At 40.5% G+C, this 24,473-nt stretch overlaps 1 protein-coding gene across 4 annotated transcripts in view; it reads right to left on the bottom strand.

Annotated features, from left to right (window-relative positions):
• The window catches only part of STAG1 (stromal antigen 1), a 348,090-nt gene that overhangs the window by 236,203 nt on the left and 87,414 nt on the right, over positions 1-24,473 (bottom strand). For all 4 annotated transcript variants that reach the window (XM_030574674.1, XM_030574672.1, XM_030574676.1 and 1 more), the window contains 2 exons: positions 16,807-16,974; positions 1,469-1,565 (listed from right to left, as the gene is read on the bottom strand). In XM_030574674.1, coding sequence (XP_030430534.1) covers positions 1,469-1,565; positions 16,807-16,974 — 265 coding nt within the window. The remainder of the gene's footprint in view (positions 1-1,468; positions 1,566-16,806; positions 16,975-24,473) is intronic.

Here is a 24,473-nt window from a genome sequence, read left to right as displayed (position 1 = left end):
GATCAAATGGACAGAATATAACCACTTTGAAGCAAGCTGCCCAGCAAATTTTGAAAACTAGCTGAGGAATCTAGCTGCTGGAAGCCGCATGGGCCGAGGGCCGCCACTTCCAGCAGCTCCCGTTGGCCTGAAACAGCGAGCTGTGCCCAGTGCAAGCCGCAAACGGCCAGACCTGTGGACGGGACAGGTAAACACACCAGCCCGGCCTGCCAGGGGCTTTCCCTACACAAGCAGCAACCCATTTGAAAAACCCTGGTCTAAGTATCACTGGTTTAACTATTCCATTCCAGCCAAAACAAGCAGAAAGTGAGATCCTGAGTCCCTGGAGTCCTCCAGAACCTACAAAGGGTAACCCACTCTCTCCTGCTGTTATCTACTAACAGATCAATAGAACTGGGCCTTTTTTATATTTATTTATTATGGACAAGTGAAAGAACAAAGACACCTAGCGCAGGGGTTCTCAACCTTGAGGCCCCCACAACATGCTATAAAAACCCCACAGCCCAGCTGTGCCACAATACTGTTTTTCTGCATATAAAAGCCAGGGTTGGTGTTGGGGGATAGCAAGCAAGCAAGGCAATTGCCCAGGATCCCACGCAACAGGGGGCACCGCAAAGCTAAGTTGCTCAGGCTTTGGCTTCAGCCCCAGGTGGTAGGGCTTGAGGCCCCAGGTGCAGTCCCGTGCGAAGGGCCTTAGGCTTTCTGTCCTGGGCCCTAGCAAGTCTTACACCAGACATGCTTGGCAGTCCCCTGCTCGCGGCCCACTAGGGGCCTCTGGACCCCTGGTTGAGAACCACTGACCTACTGTATGCTCACAAAGAAGATGGGGTGGCAGGTGAGATCCTACAAGGGCTGCCACTCCCACACCAATGGAGAAAGTCTGAGGGTGGGGCAGGATAATTGCCTTATCCCTGATAGCTCGAAAGGGAATTTGAGACAGACAGGATTGGTGCCCTATCCCCATATGAGTCGTCTTTGGGGTTAATGTAAAGGGAGTTGAAGCCTAAGAAAAAATCCTCTCTTCAATTTTCAAAACTTAATTCCTAGAGGGAAGGAAAAAAGGAAAAAGTTAAGGTATACCTGCACACAGGGCTTCTGGTTAAAAAAAAAAAAAAAAAGATTTGAGAAGTACTAGAAATGGAGAGTCGGAGATATATAAATATACACCTACCTTGATTAATAACTCCTGTCTCCTTTTGTGCTAGTTGATGAGTCATACCAATCTCTGTGAGGATTTGTACTCTTTAGAATGGAGACGGAGAAAGAGAAAGAGAAGGCTCTCGACAAACAAACTTTAACTGGAATTATTCCATGAAGCACACAAAAATACTACAACTGCCTGACTAAACCATGCATGAGGAGTGTTGACCCAAGGTCTCCTGCATGTTTAGCAGCACTCACACTGAAATATACATTGTATGACTGTCACTTAGATTAGATTTATTTTAAATCACTTTTTCCACTGTACCTCGACATCCTGAACACTGGATAAAGAAGTTGATTAAATCCAGAAGCGCTATATCCCTGTCTTGCTTATATGATTCAATCCAGTCGTCCACCACAGACTGTCAAGAAAAAAAGAAAACGTATCAAATACTCTTAAAAAGATTTATAAATGCAAATGAATTTTCAGAACAATCTTTTCAGAAAGTAATTTTATAACTGAAAATGTACTTCACACAACTGTGTGAGTACAAATTCAGAAATCAACAGGCCTTCCCTTAGCTGGTGGAGACAGAACAAATACTGCTAAAGCTCCAGTCAACATGTATTGTTTTCTAGTGTTAAACTAGGATAAATAGTTAGCTGCTCAAAGGCAAATTAATTAAAAAACCAAAATTGTGCTTGAGGTATTTATTCAATCTAACAAGTTTGTTGAGAACAGAAGCATTCTGTCTTATTTCAGAACTCCATCAAGAAAACATTTTCAGCAGGGTAACGCTCTCTGCGGATAAGCATCTTGTTTATTTTGCAAGATGGAAGTCTTCTAATATTGATAATGGTCAATGAGCCATGGGTCACAATTTTAAAATAGAGTATATGATTTGATTAAACAGTTGATGATGGGAAACATTCTCAACTAAAAAATAATAGGTGGGAGCCACCTATACCATTGCAACAAAAAACTGAACCATGGTCTCTCAGAACTCGATCAGTATTAGGGAGACACTTTTACATTACTCCTAATGAGGTGTACAAAGCCTGCCATCAACAGTTATGATAACAGGGACAGAGACAGACAAGTAGACAGAGGACAAGAACTGTTTGACATCTATCATATGCTAGGTCACCATGATGAAGAGCAGGCTCAGCTGCTTGATAAGTTAAGGCACTGAATGAACACTGCCCATTAGTGGAAGAGGGAAATCAAGAAGTAAGAGAGAGTATATGGCACAGACACAAAACCAGCTAGAAAGTGTGTAAAGACACACACTAGAGATGTCTTCAGCTGTTCCCCATGCACCAACTTAATCCTAAAAATCTAATGCTGATACTCTATAATTGCTGGGGCAGGAGAGAAGGTGTTACATGGTATTACAGCAGCTGAGGCAGGCAAGGAAAATGGTAGAGGCAGAGACAATGGAAAAAAGCTAGGAAAAAGCACCAACTTCTCTGAAGGAGCAAGACGAGAGTATGAGGTTCTTCTAGATCCCACTACCATGAAATCACTATCTTCTGAGGGAAGTAAAATAGATGAGGGTTCCTCCCATATCTAAACACCACCACCCCCTTAACTTAGGGAACAACATTACTAAAACCCTTAGTTTCCTTAGTTCCAAAGATGACTAGCATAGCAATAGAAACAATTACACGCATTTTTAATTGACTAAAATGTTACTATGTTTGTTTATTTAACATGTGAAAAAACATCCCCCAAGCACAGCAAGTTTCAGAGCTGTAAAGCGCCAGTGTAAACAGTGCACCAGCGCTGGTAGCTACGCCTCTCATGGGGGTGGGTTTTTTTTTTAAGAGCGCTGGGAGAGCTCTCTTGGTCTTGAGAGCATCTCCCGGCAATGAGTTCCATATGTTGACTGCCTTGTGTGAAGAAGTACTTATGTTTGTTTTAAACCTGCTGCCTACCAATTTCACTGGGAGACACCTGTGTAAAGGAGTAAATGACACTTCCTTATTCACTTTATTCACACCATTTTGATTTTATGGACCTCTATCATACCACACACCCCCAACTCCTCACCAGTCCTCTTTTTTCTAAGATGGACAGACCCATTCTTTTTAGTCTCCTCATACAGAAACTGTTTCATACCCCTAATTATTTTTGTTGCCCTTCTCTCTGTACTTTTTCAAATTCTAACACATCTTGTTTGAGATGGGGAGACCAGAACTGCACACAGTATTCCAGATAAGGGTTACCATGGATTTATATAGTGACACTATGATCTTTTCAGTCTTATTTTCTATCCCTTGCCAAAGGTTCCTAACTTTTTGTTATCTTTCTTGACTGAGCAGATGTTTCCAGAGAACGACCCATGATGACTCCAAGATCTTTTTCTTGAGCGAAACAGCTAATTTAGAACCTCTTTATTTTGAATGTATAGTTGGGATGTTCTCCAATGTGCATTATCAACACTAAATTTCATCTGCCATTTTGTTCCCCAGTCACCCAGTTTTGTGAGATCCCTTTGTAACTCTTCGCAGTCTGCTTTGAATTTAACTATCTTGAGTAATTTTGTATCATCTGCAGACTTTGCCTCCCCATTGTCTACCCCTTTTTCCATATCATTTATGAATACATTTAACAGCACTGGTCCCAGTGCAGATCCTTGGGGGACATCACTATTTATCTCTTTCCACCGTGAAAACTGAGCATTTCGTCCTGCCTTTTGTCCAAACAGTTACTTATCCACAAGAGAGTCCTCCCTCTTATCTCATGACAGCTTACTTTGTTTAAGAGTCTTTGATGAGGGACCTTGTCAAGGGCTTTCTGTAAGTCCAAGTACACTATATCCACTGAATCACCCTTCTCCACATGTTTGTTGACCTTCTCAAAGAATTCTAATAGGCTGATGAGGCATGATTTCCCTTTACAAAAGTCAAGTTGACTCTTCCCCAATATAATGTGTTCATCTCTAGGTCTGATAATTCTGTTCTTTACTACAGTTTCAAACAATTAGCCTTGTACTGAAGTTAGATTTACTGGCCTGTAATTGCCAGGATTGCCTCAAGAGTCTTTTTTTAAAAATTGGTGTCACATTACCAGAAGATTGGAGGGTAGCTAAAGAGACTGATTTAAGTAGTAAGTTATACACCACAGTTATTAGTTCTTCAGTTTCATATTTGAGTTCCTTAAGAACACTTGGGTGAATGCTATACATTCCTGATAACTTACTACAGTTTAATTTATAAATTTGTTCCAACATCTCCTCTACTGATACTCAATTTGCAACAGTTCCTCAGTTTTGTCACCAAAAAGAACCGCTCAGGTGTGAGAATCTCTCTCTCATCCTCTGCAGTGAAGACGGATGCAAAGAACTCATTTAGCTTCTTCTCACTTCCCTGGTCTTCCGTGAGTGCTCCTTTCATACCTCAATTGTCCAATGACCCACTGATTGGTTGGCAAGTTTCCTGCATCTGGTGTACTTAAACTTTTTGTAGTTAGTTTTTGTGTATTTTGGTAGTTGCTCTTCAAGTTATTTTTTGGCCTTTTATACTTGACTTGCTAGAATTTAAGCTCATTTCTATATTCCTTCATTGGATTTGACCTCCAATTTTTAAACGACTTTTTTTGGTCTCTACCTCATTCACTCTGTTTAGCCATGGTGTCTTTTCTTTTGTTCTCTTGCTTTTTTTTTTTTTTTTTTTTTTTACACTATAGGGGTATACAATTAGTTTGAGCCTCTATTATGGCACTATTCACAGATATACACCAAAGAATTATCAGTGAAAAAAATCTTCTATTCCTTCTCATGCAAGGGGATATTGAATTCCTATCAGAGAAAATAACTTATAGGTAAGATTAAAACACTGTTTGATGCGTGCCTAGCCATTTAAAACACTTTCCTAACAAAGTGTGGCAAAAATGGAACATCCTAGCATAATACGTCAGTTAAATGCACCCTTAATGAACTGACTGAAGTGCCTCTCTCTTTGAAGTGTAAGAACCTCAGTCTGGTCCTAAATCATATAGAGATATGTTGTAGCGAGAAGCCCAGACTGAAAATCTTCTCCATTTTGCCAAATAAGTAGTTCTAGTGGAGCTTTTTCTACTGTTAATTGAAATGTTCTGAACAACCCAAGAACAAATCTTTTCCAGAGGATTTAGCCACTCAACAGCCATGTCCTGAGATGAAGGCAGTGAAGCTTTGACTCAGTATGATAAATAAGAGGGGGGAATAGCTCCCTTTTGTGGATACCCAGTAAGCCAGTTGGCTATGGAATTCCTCGTGGTGGTTGTTCTCTACTTGCTTTATCTGTAAAGGGTTAACAAGCCCACAGGTAAAAGGAAAGGAGGAGGCACCTGACCAAAAGAGGCAATGGGAGGGCTAGAATTTTTTTAAATTGGGGGAAAAACTTCCCTTTGTCTGTGTGTTGTGGTTCTCTGGGAAAGAGGGGAACAGGGAGCAGTTATGCTCTGAGAAGCTTAAGCCAGATATGAAAAACCATCAGATCATACCTAGAGATTGCTTATCTGAACCCCTAGATATGTAAGTAAATTAGGGAATGTCTAGAACAGCGGTAGGCAACCTATGGCACGCATGCCGAAGGCGGCATGCGAGCTGACTTTTAGTGGCACTCACACTGCCCGGGTCCTGGCCACTTGTCCAGGGGGCTCTGCATTTTAATTTACTTTTAAATTAAGCTTCTTAAAAATTTAAAAAACCTTATTTACTTTACATACAACAATAGTTTAGTTATATATCACAGACTTATAGAAAGAGACCTTCTAAAAACGTTAAAATGTATTACTGGAACGCGAAAGCTTAAATTAGAGTGAATAAACGAAGACTCGGCACACCACTTCTGAAAGGCTGCCGACCCCTGGTCTAGAAAGACGTGATTAGGTTTATTTCTGTTTATTTCTTATTGGCTTGTGGACTCTGTGCTAACCCCAAATGCTTTTTCTTTTGCTTGTAACCTTTAAGCTGGACTTCAAGAAGGTTATTCTTGATGTTTACATTTTATAAATGGGTTTTTTAAATCTAGCAAAAGTCTAAGTTCCAGATATATTTTCTCTCTTTTTGTTTTTAATAAAATTTACCTTTTTTAAGAACAGGATTGGATTTTTAGTGTCCTAAGAGGTTTGTGCATATGTTGTTAACCTAGCTAACAGCAACAACTGATTTCCATTGGTTTTCTCTCTCAGCTCTTCACTGGAGGGGGGTGAAAGGGCTTGAGGGTACCCCACAGGAAGGAATTCCCAAATGCGCCTTTCTGGTGTCAAAGGGGTTTTTTTTTGCCTTTGGGTGGTGGCAGCATCTACCTATCCAAGGTCAGAGAGAAACTGTAACCTTGGGAGTTTAATACAAGCCTGGAATGGCCAGTATTAATTTTTAGAATCCTTGCAGGCCCCCACCTTCTGCACTCAAAGTGCCAGAGAGTGGGGAATCAGCCTTGACAGTAGTCCGAGTGGAGTTTTTTCTACTGTTAATTGAAGTGTTCTGAACAACACAAGAATAAATCTTTTCCAGAGGATTTAGCCACTCAACAGCCACATCATGAGATGAAGGCAGTGAGGCTTTAACTCAAGAGATCCGTTGCCGATGATAATAGTAGAGGAGGTTAAACCGAAAGCCTCAGAAGGTCAGAAAACCAGTGTTGCCTCAGCCACTCCAGAGCTAGTAGGATGATCATTGTGTGGTCTTGCTTTAGTTTTTGTATTACCTCAGGATGAGTGGGATCTGTGGAAGTGCATATAGTACCCAATTTCCTGTCTCCCCCGTCCACCCACCTTTGGTAACAGGAATGCATCAGTGAGAGAACCAGGGTTCTAACTTGCCCTGGCACAGAACTGATGGCATTTTCTGTTTTTCTTTGTTGCAAAACAGGTCTGCACAGGGGATTCCCTGTCTCTAGAAAATCAACCTCACTATATTGCTTTTCTCATGGATCATCCATGATCCTTCAGGAACTTTCTGCTGAAATCGTCTGCAAGAGTACCCTGTACTCCTGAAAGAGGAGAGGCCTTGAGTTTAATCCTTTTCTGAATAAATAGCTTACTGGATCTGGAACCACCCTGCTTGTTCTGACAGAACATTGCTGTGATATTGTCTGTTAGAATCTGGATTGTTAAACCCTTGATGTCAAGTAAAAGGGTCTAGCATGCCTGCTGCATGGCCTTAGCTCCAGCACATGTACATGCAGCGTTGACTCCTGAGCTGACTATAGTGCTTGAGCCTGCATTCCCTGTAGATGTGCATCCTACCCTAAGTTAGATGCATTCTAACCAGTTTTCAGTGGAAGGGGAAGAGAGAATGGCAACCCTTTGCATGCACTGACTGAATTCTTCCACCAATCTCAGAACAGAACCCTGGCAATTTTGGGAATCAGCATGCCCAGAGAATGTTTGCTTGGGCAATAGAGTCACTTCAGCAAAGCCTACATGCATCGCAGCTGATGTCTGGCAGGCTGAGTCAGATACATGCAGGAAGCCAAATGTCCCAACCACCAGAGACAAATCCTCAGTTTTGTCCTTGGATGGGATTGCAGGCTGTTGCAGAAATCTAGAATAGATTAAAGCCTGTCCCTCCTTCCAATGAACTCAATTCTTTGTACTCAGGACAGAACTGATTTGTCCTAGTTTATTAATCAGCCCAGCTGAACAAACAGGGAGTGAGTTTACTGTACATTATCCTCCATTTCTTGACTGAACTGGCCATAAGTCAAACAGCTGGTGGGTATTTCTATATTTCCAGATACAGAAATACCTGCCAATTCTCCTGAGGTGAGCCACTTTTAACTGACATGCATTTGATGAAGATCCTTGGAGCCAAGAACAGACCAAAGGGGAAGACAGTATATTGGTAGTGGAGACCTGTCACTATCTACCTCAGATACTTCCTGTGGCTCGATTAGATGCCCACATGATTTGCAACCCTGCAAATCAAGAGCAGCACATAAGTCATCAGGATCCAAGTAAGGAATAATGGAAGCAAGGGATACCATCCAAAATTTCATTTTGTTGATAAATATGTTTAGCTTTTGCAAATCTAGGATGGTCCTCAGACCTTGGGCATAAAGAAGTACTGACAGTAGAAATCCCTCCTCCTAGGTTGAAGGGGCAATTTCTCTATAGCTCAGACAAAGAAGAATCTGCACCTCTTGAAGTGCAGACTCGTGAGAGTGGTCGCTGAAAAGTAGACAGCAGTAAGACAGACTGAAATTAAATCATGTAACCTAGGTTCACAGTTCTCAGAACTCACTGATCCAACAAAATGGCACAACTTGTTTCCAATGGAAGTGATTGGGAGGAAAGCAGTCACATAGACTGCTTTGGAACAGATGAGTGTTGGTGTGATGTGTCCAAAGTAGTAGGAGCTGGTGGCCTTCTGAGTTTTAAGATGCCCTTGAGACTTAACAGCCTGTCTGGAAGTGCACTAAAGCTGTCTATACAGAGATCTGTATTGCCTCCTCTATAAGGCTGCTGTACAGAACCCAAGAGAATGTAGTGATGCTTGAGAATCCTTGAGAAAATGCAACACTTCATCAGTCTTGTCACAGAAGAAATTGCATCCCTCAAAAGGCAGTTCTTCAATAGTCTGTTGTATTTCTGTAGGGATCCGAGACATCTAAAGCCAAGAGGCTCTACGCTTTATGACAGATGTCACCACTGCCCCAGAAGCTGTGTCACAGCAAAAAGTGCTGCCTGAAGAGAAGTCCTTGCAACAAAATGGCCCTCCATAACAAAGGAATTAAACTCTTCTCAAACATCCAATGGGAGACTGTCAATAAATACTGTCCTGAAATCCCAGTTTAAAAGGTCATATTTTGAAAATCATGCATGGTAGTTAAACATGTACATTTGAAGACAGTTTATCTCTTGCCCAAACAATTGCTGTATCTTCGGCAACAACCATCGCTGTTCTCATCCCAAAGTCTATGACAATGCAGAATAGAAGCGGGGATAGTATGGCAACCGTGCCTTACACCAGAAAATCTTAAAACCACTCTGTGTGTCTGCTCTCTATCCTAATGTAGCATGCAGACTTGTCATACAAGACATCAAATCAACAATCTTTGCTAGAATTCCACAGTGTGTCAAGATCTTCCAGAGTGCTTCTCTGTGGACACTTACAAATGCTTTTGTAAAATCAATGAAGTTTAAAATAATAATCTGGGGGTATTCCAAGCTTTTCTCAATAAATCTTCTCAGGGAATGTAGGTAAGTTCGCTATTTCTTCACATCCCTCAATGTATGTTAGTGGTTCTGGCCGGTTGAGCACAGCCTTGACATGTTTCATCCAATAGGCTTCTATGTTAAAAGTGTACTGTCTCAAGCCTTCACAATGCCTCAACAATTCAAGAACTATGATGTCAATTGTTTGGATACTAGAAAAAGCTTTTTATAATCCCCTCTCTTGTGTACCTTCTCAGCTGCTCTTGCTTTGCTTTCCATCTGTTCTCTCATCTCTTCTACATGTTCATTTAACTTCCTTGTCTGTATTTGCATATTTTTGTTCCAGAATAGCTGGGACTGTATCTTGACACGATGGGAAGGCTTGAGAGCTCTCAAGACCCTGCGAGCTAAGCTGGAGGGAGTGTAATTCTTTGTAGGGTCACTAAAGACAGATAGGGCAAAGGGCAGAAGACAGATTACAGGCAGTCCACCAATCTTCCTAGTAGGTTGTTAAAGAGTCAGGCTAACAAATGTAAAAAATGCTGTTACAAACACAAAAACCATAGGCAAGTGTCAGATTTGCAAATATGAATATCAACTGTGGAGAGCTATAAAGCAATGGAAAGATGACAAGATAGTTCTGGCCAACCAGTAAATTCAGCCGACACTGTGATGATGGAGAATCAAAGCCACAAGGAAGCTTTCCATCTGAAACAGGCTATCTTCACAAGTAAAGTTGGAATGTTAAATCGCTTTGGAACACAGGTAGACTGCCATGAGTTATCAGAGAAATAAAAATATTTGGCTTAATTATACTTGAACTGAGTGAGATGAGATGGACTGGACAAGGCAAATTATCATGTGTGTGACTGTTTTCTATTCGGGAAGAGAGGGTGATAAACATCAGGAATAAGGTGGCTTATTATTGAGTAAAGAAGCTACTGAAATAACGGGAACCTGTTAATTTCAGAATACTGACTGCTCACTGACAGTCCATGCAAAAGTCACAGTTGTTCAATGTTAACAAATAACGAAAACTGATCAAAGACTGTTTTTATGAGAGACAGCATAGTATCCTTGGCAATACCAAGAAATAAGACATTCTTATCCTGACTGGAGATGTAAATGCACAGGTTGTTTTGATAATACTGGACATGAACACATTATGAGCAGATATGGCATCCTAGGGCAGAATGAAAATGGTGAATGTTTTGTTGAACTCTGAACTATGCAGTCTTTGCATTTGGGGAAACACTATTCTCACACAAGGACAAACAAACTGACATGGAGAGCAAATGATGTCTTCATCCAGCAGCAGCGTAACCACATTGCCATTAGTAAGTGTAGGTGAAGAACACTGTTGGACTCCAGGGTGTATAGAAGTGCTGATGTTGGAAGTGACCATCATCTTGTCACTGGGAAAATCAAAATAAAACTAAAGATGACAACATCACTCAAGGCAGACAGTGCGCATAATAGTAGAAATGTAGCAGATGGGTCAGAAAAGTGGCATTTCAAGGTGCAACTCCCCAGCAGATTTGTAGAGTTAAGACAGATGACACAGCAAACTAGAGTCTGAAGAAGACCTCTGTGTAAGCCTGAACGCTTGTCTCTCTCACTAACAGAAGTTGGTGTAACAAAAAAATATTACCTCATCCACTTAGTCTCTCTAAAATCCTGGGACCAGCATGGCCACAACAACACTGCATAGAAGAAAAATGGTAGCTTTTCAAAGAAGCAAGAGTGGATGCAGCCAGGATTACAATAATGGTGAGAAGATATAATACAGAAGAATGCCTCCAACCAAATGAATATAGGTTTTTGGAGAGAGAAACAAATTAAATAAGAGAATTCAACACACCCATGTTCCCATTGCCAACGTCTCACACTTCCTCTTCCACTCCCCCTAGTCCCCTTCCCCTCCCCATCACCTGATCAAACAAACCCTCCCTCCGTCTACTCTACTACTCCTAATCATCCTCCCCTCCCAGAGAGCATTGCCTGTATAGTTTATTTTCTTTTTTAAAAGTATTAGCACTTTCTGAATATTGTGCTTCTCACAGATTACATTTCTTCAAAATAAATATCCTCTTTGCTAGAGGTACATTGGTGCAATGTGCCTGTTTCTTTTTTTTTAATTCAGATTTTTGTCCTGGGTTGGACTTTAACTCACAGGGGGTGAGCTTGGATTCAATGATCGGGACATTCCCTAACAGCCACCCAGGTCCTGTGATCAAGAGGCAGTTTTCCAGTCAGCTCAAATTTGGATCACTATCAGAACCCTGCATCCCTATGAGGCATACTTGGATTGTATTAATATCTGATAACTATATATTTTAGAGCACTTAGAAAAGTGAAGTTGAAACAGAAGACCAGTCTCAACCTTCACTATGGTAGAGCTTTAGCTCTCCTATAATCATGGCCACTTTTGGATTTAAAATCTATGAAAACCAGACCACGAAAAGGTTTGAGTAATTTGAGATTTGTTAATTTCTTCCCTACTTCTCACAGATTGGTGAACCCCTTAAAAGACTAAAAAAGATGAAGAATGGTGTTGGGAAATCCATCAGCTAAATGCCTTCAAACAGATCCAAAAGTGAGTGATTAACCATCTGATCCTGAAATATTATGGTATAATTTAATATAATGCTAGTGAATGCAGAATGGGCGCAGTATTATTACAAGATGATCAGTCAGTAGCACTTGCTTCCAGGACACACTTTCCAACAGAGCAAACCCATGCTCAAATACAGAAAGAATTCCTACTCACTGCTTTCCATATACCAAGTTTGACTAGTATGTCCTGGGCCATGATCATATTCATGTAGAAACAAACAACAAACCTTTGGAACCAATATTCAAAAAGCTATTGTTAACAGTTTCAAACTATCTTGAAATAATATCAAAAATATCACTTGCATGTACAATGCAAAAGATCATCTTTAATGTTCATCCTGATGTTCTGATTGTGCATACCTTTTGTCCACAGCATGAGTGCCAAAAGACAGTGAGAGCTTGACAGCCCTTAATTATGAAATCTTGTACATACACCAGAAGGTGGAGTTTCACCAGGAACATCAGCCAAGCAGAATTCTATTGTGTGACAGATAAGCAGGTGCCCCAGATACAGACATACCCAAATGCACAGTCAATTTTAAGCATTTGCAACAGTCTGTAGGTCAGGATGACCAGACAGGAAGACATCTGCCCGGCCACTTAGATTTTCTTTGTCTAGCCAATATTCAATTCAAATATACTGACACTACAAAACGGTATTCTATATTAAGGCAGTAGGGTAAAGACCTAAAGGTCTGAAATCCTGAAATGCTAGTTTTCATACACTGAAGCCTGTTGGTGCTGAAGCATGTTTACATAAGGCCAAGATGTCCTGTGTTGGCTGAACATAAGCAGTGAAGTCAAAGATTTCATACACTAGTGAAGTATCTGCAATGAATTCCTAGCAAATCACTTATGATCCACTAAATATTTGATCTACCATAGAACAAGTCAGACATGGACCTACATATATTAGGAAATCAAGTATCCCTCCTAATCCTTGATTATAATTTCTGATTTTATTAGGAAAAAAATCCCGTGCACACAAGAGCAGCTTCTACCACTTAATGCTATGAAGAATCAGTATAGAATCCCAGAAACTGTTGATACAGATAATGGGTCTCAGTGGGCCTATAGGTAAATTTTCAGTTTGCAGCATAAGCAGGATTTGAACATATCACATCCTTTCTGCATCACAGCCAGTCTAATGGTAAAGCAGAAGCAGATCTCAAGATTGCCAAGCAGTTGCTAAAAAAGGCATACTGGCATGACAAAGACCCATGCACAGCATCACTTGACTGGAAAAAATACACCGACAGAAGGCATGGAGAGCAGGCCCGAATGGTATCTCATGTCACACCACATACAGACTGTTACTTATAGAACAACTTTTGAACAAAGCTGCAGTGGAAAGGTTGAGAACACAAATTAAAGCAATGACAACAAGCCAAATACTACTATGACAGAAGTACCAAAATGCTCTTTGAACTCCACATAGAACAGTTAATATGAGTACAGGCAGTACCTAACAACAGAGACAACAGACGGGGCAGGAAATATTTGCAAAGAGCAGCACAAGGCAGAAATACAAACAACTCTACCTCTGCAACTATAATTCCCTTAGAAGAACCAACAAAAAGTTACCCTGAACAGAAGACACAAATGAATCCTACCACAGATCAAGATACAAGAAAAATCTGCAATCAATGTGAAGTGAGTTCACTTGAGCTTCATGAGTTCACAAAAATAATGCCAGAAAAATCTAGGAGCACAGAAATCTCCTGAGGGCAAACAGCAACAGGAAGAAGGCCTGAAAATAAAACTACGTGAAGCAGAAGAGCAGTAAAGTTGTTTTGTAATTTCAAAGACTATGATATTAGTTAAAAAAGATTCAGTTTCCATTATAGGAAGAGAGATATTACAGAGAGCTCGCTAAAAAAAAATAATACATCAACGCACATTTATATGTAGATAGAGTGCCATCTACCAACACAAGAATATGTAGCATTGTCTTAAAGTTGGTGGGTTCAATAATGTTATTGTTGTGCACTGCAAAGACCTGCACAGAAAGAGCCACTAATAAGAACTCTGTCCGTTCATAACGATCGTGTTACAAGCTCTACAAGAGAGCAGGGGCGGCTCTAGCTTTTTTGCCGCCTCAAGCACAGTAGGCAGGCTGCCTTCTGCGGCATGCCTGCAGGAGGTCCCCAGTCCCGCAGATTCAGCAGCTTGCCTGCGGGAGGTCCCGCAGCTTCGGCATACCTGCCATCGAATTTCTGCCGAATCCACGGGATCGGCAGACCTCCCACATGCGCGACGCCAAAGGCTGCCTGACTGCCACCCTCACAGGGACCGGCAGGGCATCCCCGTGGCTTGCAGCCCCAGGCACATCCTTGCAGCGCTGGTGCCTGCAGCCGCCGCTGCAACAGAGACAAGGTGGGTGAGATAATATCTTTTATTGAACCAATTTCTGTTGGTGAGAGAGACAAGCTTTCAAGCATACATAGAGCTCTTCTTCAGGTCTGTGTAAACTTGAAAGCTTGTCCACCAACAGAAGTGGTCCAATAAAATTTATTACCTTATCCACCTTGTCTCTCTAATATCCCAGGAACACCATAGCTACAACAACACTGCATACACCAATCTCTAGAAGTCAGTATGGAGGACCTCGGGAGGAATGAAAGAGTAGAAAAGGCATATACAGATATAAGTCTGACCAGTTTTTAATCTTGGTTTCTGAAACACTGGTGAACGTGGTTTTTCTCGGTCTATACTTACAACTAAACAACTGTTAAGCATCATTTCAGCACTATCTGTACTAACACCTTTGTCAGTAATGAGTCATTTTTTACTGTTGACCGGGGTAAAAATTTTGCCTAAGTGCCTAAGCTACTACTGAAAATGGGACTTAGGAATTTCTGAAAATGTTGCCCCAGGCATCAGAGTAACATCACTCACACTACTACTTTCTTCATGTGCCCAGGGCTCCTGCCCTTTAAAAAGATCTCTCTTCCAACAAGCTCATAACACTTCCTTCACAATAAATAAATTCATTAAAATGCCACTTTCCCTAACTCAGTTCCTTCTGAATTGAATCCCAGAGTGTCACAACACACACACAAATTTCTCCTTTGAAATTTGCCAAGTACAGGAAGTACTGTTGGAGTCTGTGTTCCCACCACCTTTATATCTTGCTGTAAGTGGATCTTATTCAGAACAGAAGCAATACAACTATTTCTTAAACAACTGAGTTCCACTCACAAAGGCACTCACCAAAATAAATAAATAAATAAATAAATCCTACAGCAGCAAAGCAGTCACATGTACCTTTTCTCTGGCTTCCATTTATATCAATGGCTCTCAGATAAACACCCAACACAGATCATATCATATATCTCCTCTCTCATAATAAAACTGAAAACTAACTCCAAAATAACCTTGGAATCCTGCCAAAACAAAACTGAAAATGTACTGAAAATGAACAGAAGCGATAGCTCTGATGCAGTAAAATAAAATGAAGAAAATGCACCAGGAAGATTTCCATAGTTCTATTATGAGAAAATTTGTTCTGTCTTCACCTACTAGATAAGAAGGGTAAAAATCCTACATCCCCAAATTCACAAAATGTAAAAGGTTTTAGAATTCTGATTTTCTTCAGGTTTACTCCTACATTCTCTACATTAATCCACAACCCAGTCCCATCATGGATTTATGTCTGGTGGGTAAAATTTTCAAAAGGGCTTAAGTGACTTTGGACAGTCTTGTTTTCAAAAGTGACTTAGGCACTTAGAAGTCTAAGTGCTAATAAAAGTCAATGAGACTTAGGCTCCTAAGTTCAGTAAGTGACTTTTGAAACTGGGACTTAGCCGAAGTCATTTAGAATAAAATTTTCAAAAGCACTTAAGTGGCTTTGCCTAAATCTCCCTAAGAGATGCTTATACACCTCTACCTCGATAAAACGCTGTCCTCAGGAGCCAAAAAGTCTTTCCGCGTTATAGGTGAAATCGCGTTATAGCGAACTTGATTTGATTCACCGGAGCGCACAGCCCCACCCCCCCGGAGAGCTGCTTTACTGCGTTATATCCGAATTCGTGTTATATCGGGTGGCTTTATAACGGGGTAGAGGTGTACATATATAAGCATCAGACCAAGCATAGTGTTTCTCTCATAACCTTACCTTCCTTCCCAATACCTTCTATTACTCAGTTGTCAAAATACTTAATGCCTACACTGCACCAGGAAGGTCTCTGCAGTCCTAGGGGTCCATAGTGAAAATTAATGATCTACTGCAGATGTAGTCAATAGATGGATCGCAGGCTAAATCCAGATGCTTTTGAATGGACCCTGAAATCTTTTTATTTACTTTTATATTATTATTTATTTTCTCTGGAGTCTGGATCTTGATAAAAAATAATTGACTAGCCCATTATTGTGGAATGATTCCACTAGCCATAAGCCTGTAATCCTGGAGGTGAAGGCTGTGAATTCTTTTCCCTAGAACTAATTGCAAATGGGACTTGGGCTCTAAGTCACTTCAGTACTTTTGAAAAGTTTACCTGCTGTGATTAAACATCTCACATCTTTTCTGGCTTGCTATATTTAATACATGATAACTTTCATGAAAGCTGCTTTAAATATTCCCTAATTTTAGTACTCACTTGTTTTTCCATTTTAAAATAACAAAATAGTGAAGAAGACTTCTTCTAGGACTATGGTTATTCCACATATAATATTCCACATATAATCTTCAGCTTTATCACATTCCTTATTTCTTTCTTTACTTCAACATACAAGATAAGGGGAAAATCTTAGCATAATACCCAGAGATTCCATCAGTCTCATACAGATTATCAAAAATACAACCACAATACAATAGCTTACAAAAACTGTTTAAGTCTGAAAATATTAAGTGATCAAGCTGTAACAAAGATGAACAAACAGCACATTAGTTATTTTACCTGCATCGCACTTTTCCCCAGTTTCACCACCTCAAACAAAGTGACAGGGTCCCCGCCTTCTCCATTCTGTTGAGGATGACCATTAGCTCTTCCACGACCTATTCCTCTAGTTCCAGGTTCAGAACGACTCTTATCTCCTGGAGACTTTCGAGGTTTCTTATTGGCAGACTAGATAAAGGGAACAGCATAATGAAAATTGGAAGTATTTATAAAATTTGAATGAATGAATTCAAAATGCTTGTAAACCATTTATACACATCAATCATCAACTGTTGTGATAAGTACTTGGTAGGCATTTTACGTGTAATGTCAAGTTAAGAAGTATGACTTCCTAGCACCAAAGAGCTAACAGGACAAATTTCCATACTACTAGTCTTAACCAATACAATAAATACACAAAATAATGCAATTCATGCGTGCAATTATGTGCAAAAGTCAAGAAAATTAAAAATGATGGTCAATGTGACAAAAACATCTCTGCTATATACTTACTTACACAATAACTAGTGCATTTTATTTACAGAAATACCGCATCCTATTTACTTCAGGACAATTACCACCAAGTTCCTAGGGACCAACTGCATGTTGTTATACTGAAACTGTGTTCTCCCCTTTCATCACCATCCAACTACAATTTGTTTATAGTTCATTATTTGCCCATGAGAAAGGCTTAGCTGTTCTCCCTCCATACCACTAAAATTAAATTAATCAATAATAGGATTTATATGGGACTGATAGATACAACTGATGACATGGTCCCTTCTTGCCACTAAATCTGTGGTGGAAATCCAGGGCCTCCTGATATCAACACAAGTTCTACCTATGAATCTATGTTATTTAATATAAGATTTCCTTAGTTCTTTCATACCTATAGCTCCCCTTTGTGTGTTCTACATGAGCCAAACAGCTTGGAGATCAGTCTTCCATGTATGTAAACCATTTTGCTCAAGATAGTTAGTTCCTTACAAAAAGTTAATCTTCTGATGGCATGACTGTACACAGGCCACCGTCGTTCTGTTATCACTTGCCATGTGAATGGTGAAACTGTTTTAGGGGAATTGTGTGAAGGAAGTTCTCTACTGCGCTTACTGCTGCTCACAGCTCCAGAAGGTTTATTCCGCAGAAAGTCGTCTGGTGCGACTAATTGCCTTGAAACACAGAAAAATATTCTGTTCATCCAGGCCTTGAGAGAGGCTCCTCCAGGGGCTTACTGTCTCTGAGCAGGTTGTGCCTAGACTTTCACAAAGCAAAGAATGAAGCATTAAGGGTCATAGTCTCTGGCTTGTTCAATCTATTTTGCATGGTTGAACATAGCAGCAACATGTGGACTTCAAATGACCAGATATACCCAGCAGAGAATTCTCTCTGCACAGGGAAACTCATCTGGAAAAAAGCTTGGGTAGGCAGAAGAACTGACTTCTGTGTCAACCTTCTCCACAAGAGGAAGAAAGGGTGAGTCAGATGCATGCCATAGGGTGGGCTAGGAGAAAGGAGGAGAAGCAAGGCAGAGTGGAGCACAGCTGTGCCTCATATCCCATGGTTTAAGGTCACTGAGGGACCTTACACGAGTGGCATACATTAGGGCTGTTTGTTCCTCAGAACTCTAACTTAAGTTGAGGCTAGATGGCACAGGATCAAGAAGTTGTGAGCATGTGGACTGGAGATTCCAGCCCTGGCCCTGTGAGAGACAGGAAGTTCCCATTTCTTGTGGGAACATTATGCAAGTATATACAGAGGAAGCATTGCCTATGGGACTATGTTTACATATTATACTACCCATCTAGTTAACCAAAAGCAGCTCCATGTCAAGACTGTGGAGTATTGAGAAAATGATCTATTGTGTACTATATAGCCTGAGGCTTTTTTCACAAAATAAGACCACCAGGCCCAAGATGGACTTTATTTGGTAGCCAGGTGGCTGGTGTTTTTAAGTGGCATTAAGGAGTTACACTGAAAGTTAGCTATGAACCTGAGTTGTCCTGAATTTGTGCTGGATTGCTGATTCTGTGGACAAGCTTTTACCAAGAGGTTAAATAGGTAATGAAGATATGATTCCCTCCTACATGAGACTTGGTACTAGGATCTTCATCAGTTTCAGATACATCCAAGGGGCAGGTGAGAGGCTCAGTGGCATAGTCTTGATTTGCAAACATTGCTTCTGGATACCAAACTGGAGAAAATATTGATTGGCAGGAGTTAATGGGCACACAGAGGAAGACTTCCCTTAGATCAGCTGAACAAAGGATATCACGAGGGGGCAATTTCCAAAATATGGAGAGCTTAACATATCTGCAGATCCAAAGACAAGAAAGCAAGTAATGGGTGGAAGCTTCCAGTTTTGTTTGTTTGTTTTCAGTGCTCCTCTCTCTCCTGCTGATGGATATAGTAAGTTCTGAATTGAGTCCAGTATGACTTACTACTTCTCTGGGTGGGGAATAGAATGAAATAGGAGAACACTGAAAATCTTTTTAATACCTCTTTTTGATCATTTCTAAAGCCTATGTGGCTGTGGCTGTCCTGGTCACAGGCATGAAATTCTTTTTTTCAGCTTGACCCCTAAATCTTGAGCAAGCTGGCTCAGCATCCTCACCACCACCCTCCCACAAGAGGAGCTCTTTTCACTACTGCCAGAGAAACATTTTCAGGTGCCACAGGAACAGAGGGATTAAAGAACATGCAGCTCTGTCTGCATTAGAAGCACATGGAATTAAGGCAGGTAGTTCTGTAACTACTCCTAGGTTCTCTGGCTGAGTTTTCCGGACTTATTTCATTGAAGAATCCTTCAAGGTTTTAATGAGGGACTAGCTGAGTAGTTTTGTGCCATCAGTGTTGCTGGGATGAAGTTTTCTCTAGGGGAGATATCTGTATCCCCAATTATCAACTATATATTTCTGTGATCTAGAGTGAGGATGACTCTGTCCAAAAATACAATAATGCCGCAGGCTTTAATGTACACGATAGCTAACGACATGAGGTCTGGAAAACATGCCTTACAATGAGAGACTTGAGGAGTACAATATATTTAGTTTATCAGAGAAAACATTAAGAGGCAATTTGATCATGATATACAAATATTTATATGAAGAGAAGTTATTTTTTATTATTATTATTAGAGGATTCTAATCTAGCAGACAAAAGCAAAGATGATCCAATGGCTAGAAACAGAGGTTAAAAAATTCAAACTGAAAATAAGGTGCAAATTTTTAACAGTGACAGTATTTACCCATAGGAATAGATTATCACGGAATAGGGTAGATTCTCCATCACTTGGAGTATTTAAATGAAGATCTGAAGTTTTTCTAAGAAATACACACTAGCTCAGTCACAGGTTATTGGGTCTGATGCAGTAAACACCGAGTGAAGCTTTCCTGGTCATGGTTCATTCGGGCCTTAAAATCCCTTAATTTATGAAAAGATATTTTACTAGATTTTAGTTTTTTCTTTGATTTTGCCTTTAGTCCTCAACTACTTATTCCCTTCTGTATTTGAATCAAGAAGAGAACAGTGTGAGAATTAGGGCTTTGCTACACTTGTGAGTTATAGTGCAATAAAGGAGTCCGGGGCGCACTAGCTCACTACCTGTCCACACTGGCAAGACACGTAGAGCGCTCTGACTCCATGGCTACAGTGCTGCTGGTACTCCATCTCAGCAAGTGGAATAATGTTTGCTGCACCCCCACTGGAGCGCTGCGACGCCAGTGTGAACAAGGTGTTGCATTACTGCACTCTGACTGATCTCCAGAAACGTCCCATAATCCCCTTAAGTCAAGTGGCCATTCTTGTCATTTTTTTTTTAACTCGCTGTAGGAATGCTGTAGGAATGCGGATATGCCCTTTCAAAGCTCCCTTTCTGACAGCTGGCTGCTTATTTCCTCCAGGACAAAGGAACCATTACTGAGGAATGCTGCTTGCTTTGAGTGAGAGAGAGAGAGAGGCAGGGTGGGGGTGGGGGAGGTCTGCTGCAGTCTGAACTTACTGACATGCTCTCAGCCCCCCAAAAATCCACTCTCTTCCTCCACATACATACAACACACTCCCTGTCACACTCTACCCTACTCCCCGCATTTAAAAAGCGCATTGCAGCCAGTTGCATGCTGGGATACCTATCACAATGCACTGCTCTTCCTGGCATTGCAAGACCTGCTAATGTGGCCACACCAGTGTGCTTCCAGCTGAGTGTGTAAGCACTCGGCAGTGTTTTCGCTGCTGCAGTCTCCGAAGGCTGGTTTAACTCCCAGCACTCTACAACTGCAAGTGTAGCCAGGCCCTATATGGGGAGCTCACAGATCCTGTTGTAACTGATGCGTTTTTAAAAAGGCTATGTTGAGGGCCTCTTAACTGGATAAAACCATACAGGGTCCTTCCCCCGTACCCTCCCAACTCTTTTAAGGGTCAGAAAAACTACTTTTTCATTTCTTTCAACTGTATTTTGAGGGAGGTCTTTCTTGGACTGAATGAATAAAAGATTATTATTTCATCTCCAGATTGGTATGCAACAGCTCAGCCATCTAGGTCATCTCTCTCCAAAGGAGATTACTATATCTGATTAGATCATTTGGAAAAGAAAAAAAAAATATCTCCCTTCAGCCAAAATTCAGGAACACAGAAATTGCTATACTAGATCAAGTCTGTAGTCCATCTAGCAGAGTATCCTATCTTGGTCAGTGGCCAGCACCAGATTTTTCAGAGGAAGGTGTTTAAACAGATGAATCTCACGTAGGAAGGTTATTTTACCTCTCTATTTGGCATTGGTGTAACCACCGCTGGAATACCATTTCCTGAACTGTGGGCACCAGAGCTGGAAAGATGTTGATAACCTGAAGAAGGTTCAGAGAAGAGCCACAAGAATGATTAAAGGATTACAAAATAATGCCTTCTAGAGACAGATTTAAGGAGCTCAAGCTATTTAGCTTAACAAAGAGAAGATTAAAGGGTGACTTGATTACAAGTATCTACATGGGGAACAAATATTTAATAATGAGCTCTTCATTCTAGCAGAGAAAGGTTTAACAATGCAACTGCTGGACATTCAAACTGAAAATAAGGCATAAAGCTTTAACAATGAGAATAATTAACCATTGGAACAACACTCCCACGGGTGTGGTCGTTTCTCCATCAGTGACAATTTTTAAATCAAGACTGGATGTTTTTCTAAAAGATAAGCTATGAATTATATTGGGCAAGTTCTATGGCCTGTTTTACACAAGAGATCAGACTAGATCATCATAATGGTCCCTTCTGGTCTTGGAATCTATGAAACCTTGCATTAGGCAGAAGTGCGATAATCTGTCACCCATGAAGGCCTCACCTTAACCCCAAAATGAGAGTGGTTTAACCCCAAAGTATATAGTTTCATATCCCTTGCAAAACTTTAAGCATTAACCATAACAAGACTGGATATTTTTGTTATTTATGTAAATGATCAATCCTTCTTTGAACCTTGCAAGATACTTTGCCTTAATGGAATGGAATCATGTAGCAAGGAGTTCCACAGTCTAATTAGGTGCTGTGTGAAAAAGTATTTCCTTTTCTTAGTTCTGAATTTTCCTCCTTTCAATTTCATTGACTGTTCCCTTGTTCTTCTGTCACAAGACAGGAAAAAAAGAGATACTCCCAATCTACCCTCATTCTTTTTTCATGTACCCTTTTACTTGCCTTTTTCTAAGGTAAAGGATCCCTCTCTCTCTTTGTGTAAAAGTTTTTCCATGCCCCTAATAAATAACATCTTTTTTTTCCCTGAACCTTCTCTAATACTTAAATATCCTTCTTGAGAGGCGATCAGTAGAGCAGACAGTATTACAGTAGGCTGGACCATCGATTTATATAACAACTGACTTTGTTATTGTGATAAACAGAGAGGAAAAATTAATCAGGCTTATTGCTTTTTGATGTTGACCTTCTCTGTGGTATACTCCTCAAATGAGAAGGAGGAGAGGCAGCGGCAGCTTGGGTCTTTTTGTTTGGGTAGGAAGAGGCCACTGAAGAGGATGAGCTCTCACAAATACAAGGAAGATCTGCAGGCAGTGGTTTTGGGAAGGGACAAGGAAGGGAACCTTCCCTGTCTGATTCAGATGGTGCCCTTGGACAGGAGATTTCTTGATCAACCTCTGAAAAGAACAAGCCATTCAAGTATTTCCATCTCAAATTTAAGAGACAGGCCATGGAGGATCAATGAACTTGCTTTTAGGTGGCCATCAGGGGAAAAACACAGTTTTGGAGAGATAAAGAGTAGGAACTCTCTTGGATTGCAGGTGCTGATCCGAAGGATCACCACTGAAAACGGGGTGTTGTCTCACCAGTACATTTAAAGCATTTTCTCCTTCCATCATTAGCCATCTGAGAAATTTTCCACATCCTACTGGGGTAGGAGGCGGCCTGTGTGTGTTTAAAAAAAAGCTCTCCTGGGCCTCGACGAAGAGGCCATACTTCCAGACTTTAGTGAGTAGGAAAGCTGCTATAGAGAGCAGTCTTTTGAATTGCAGCTGAGCCTCTGCTGTGCTGAAGCACAAGAAGAAAATCCCACTGGATCAATGATTTTCCCCCAGGCTGCTCTTAGAATCCCTTCTGAAGAGTTCCATTTTTTTTTTTATTTTTTTTTTTTAGGAATGATGGAAAGGAGAGAAGAAATAAAAAACCTAAAAAAGAGGCTCTCAGAAACAGCACTGAGAGGAAACATCTGTTTTCTAGCACAGGGACATTCAGCTGAAGACTCACACGGAAACAATACAAATGTGACAGCAAGATCAGCTGAAAAGCTTAAGACAAAAAATAATTGAAAAGGTCTGCATGAAGTGGTTTCTGGATGCAAGACAGGTACTCAGCATTCATGACCAGACCAGTATGAGAAGTTCCCTGTAACCATAAGAAAAGTGAGGTTCTGGAACACCCTTCAGTAGGCGTAGTGGTAGCATATAACCTAAGTGGTTTTATGAAGGATCTTGATAAATGTATGAACAGGAGTTTGTGACAAGGTTGCCGGCGATAGCGAGGGACTGAACTCTATGACCCAGGAGGTCCATTCCAATCCTATGCTTCCAACAGATTCTGAAAAATTTGCAAAGTGAATCTGGCAAGCTGGAAATCCTTCAGTGGATAGAGCTGTTAACTACAAAGCTAACATAGCGATGGACAATTAAGGATTAAAATTTTACAGGAAAACGTCATTTTCCTACTATACATGTACTTGGGTGGATTTTCAAATCTTTATAATAATCTTTTAGAACCAGATATTCTAAAACAGCAGATATGTTCTATATACTTATATGATCTTTTATAACATATTCCATTAACGTACTCTAGCTGAGCTAAAACTGGAACATTCAAGAGGAAGTAACAAACTGGCAAATAGACAAAATTATTAGAAGCTCACAAAAAATTATGCAAAATTCTTACAAAAAATCTTATTACACACTGTGTAATTCTGATTAAATAATCAAACATTAATATTAATACTTGTGATGACTCTGGCAATCTACCTACAAAGAACAGCTTGATGAAACACAGCCTCCACAATTATATAGGCCTGCTGAGGAAGTTACTTCTCTTATGAATAAATATTTTATAAATAAAGAAAGGGCTACTTGTTAGTTACTGTGAGTTTTTTAATTGCCTAGGTACATTTCAATTCATGGTGTGGTAATGTACAAAGGACCTTGAAGAAGAATCTT

This window comes from Gopherus evgoodei, chromosome 9 (genome assembly GCF_007399415.2).
Source record: "Gopherus evgoodei ecotype Sinaloan lineage chromosome 9, rGopEvg1_v1.p, whole genome shotgun sequence".
Taxonomy (NCBI): domain Eukaryota; kingdom Metazoa; phylum Chordata; order Testudines; family Testudinidae; genus Gopherus; species Gopherus evgoodei.
This window is presented reverse-complemented; position numbering and strand designations above follow the sequence as displayed.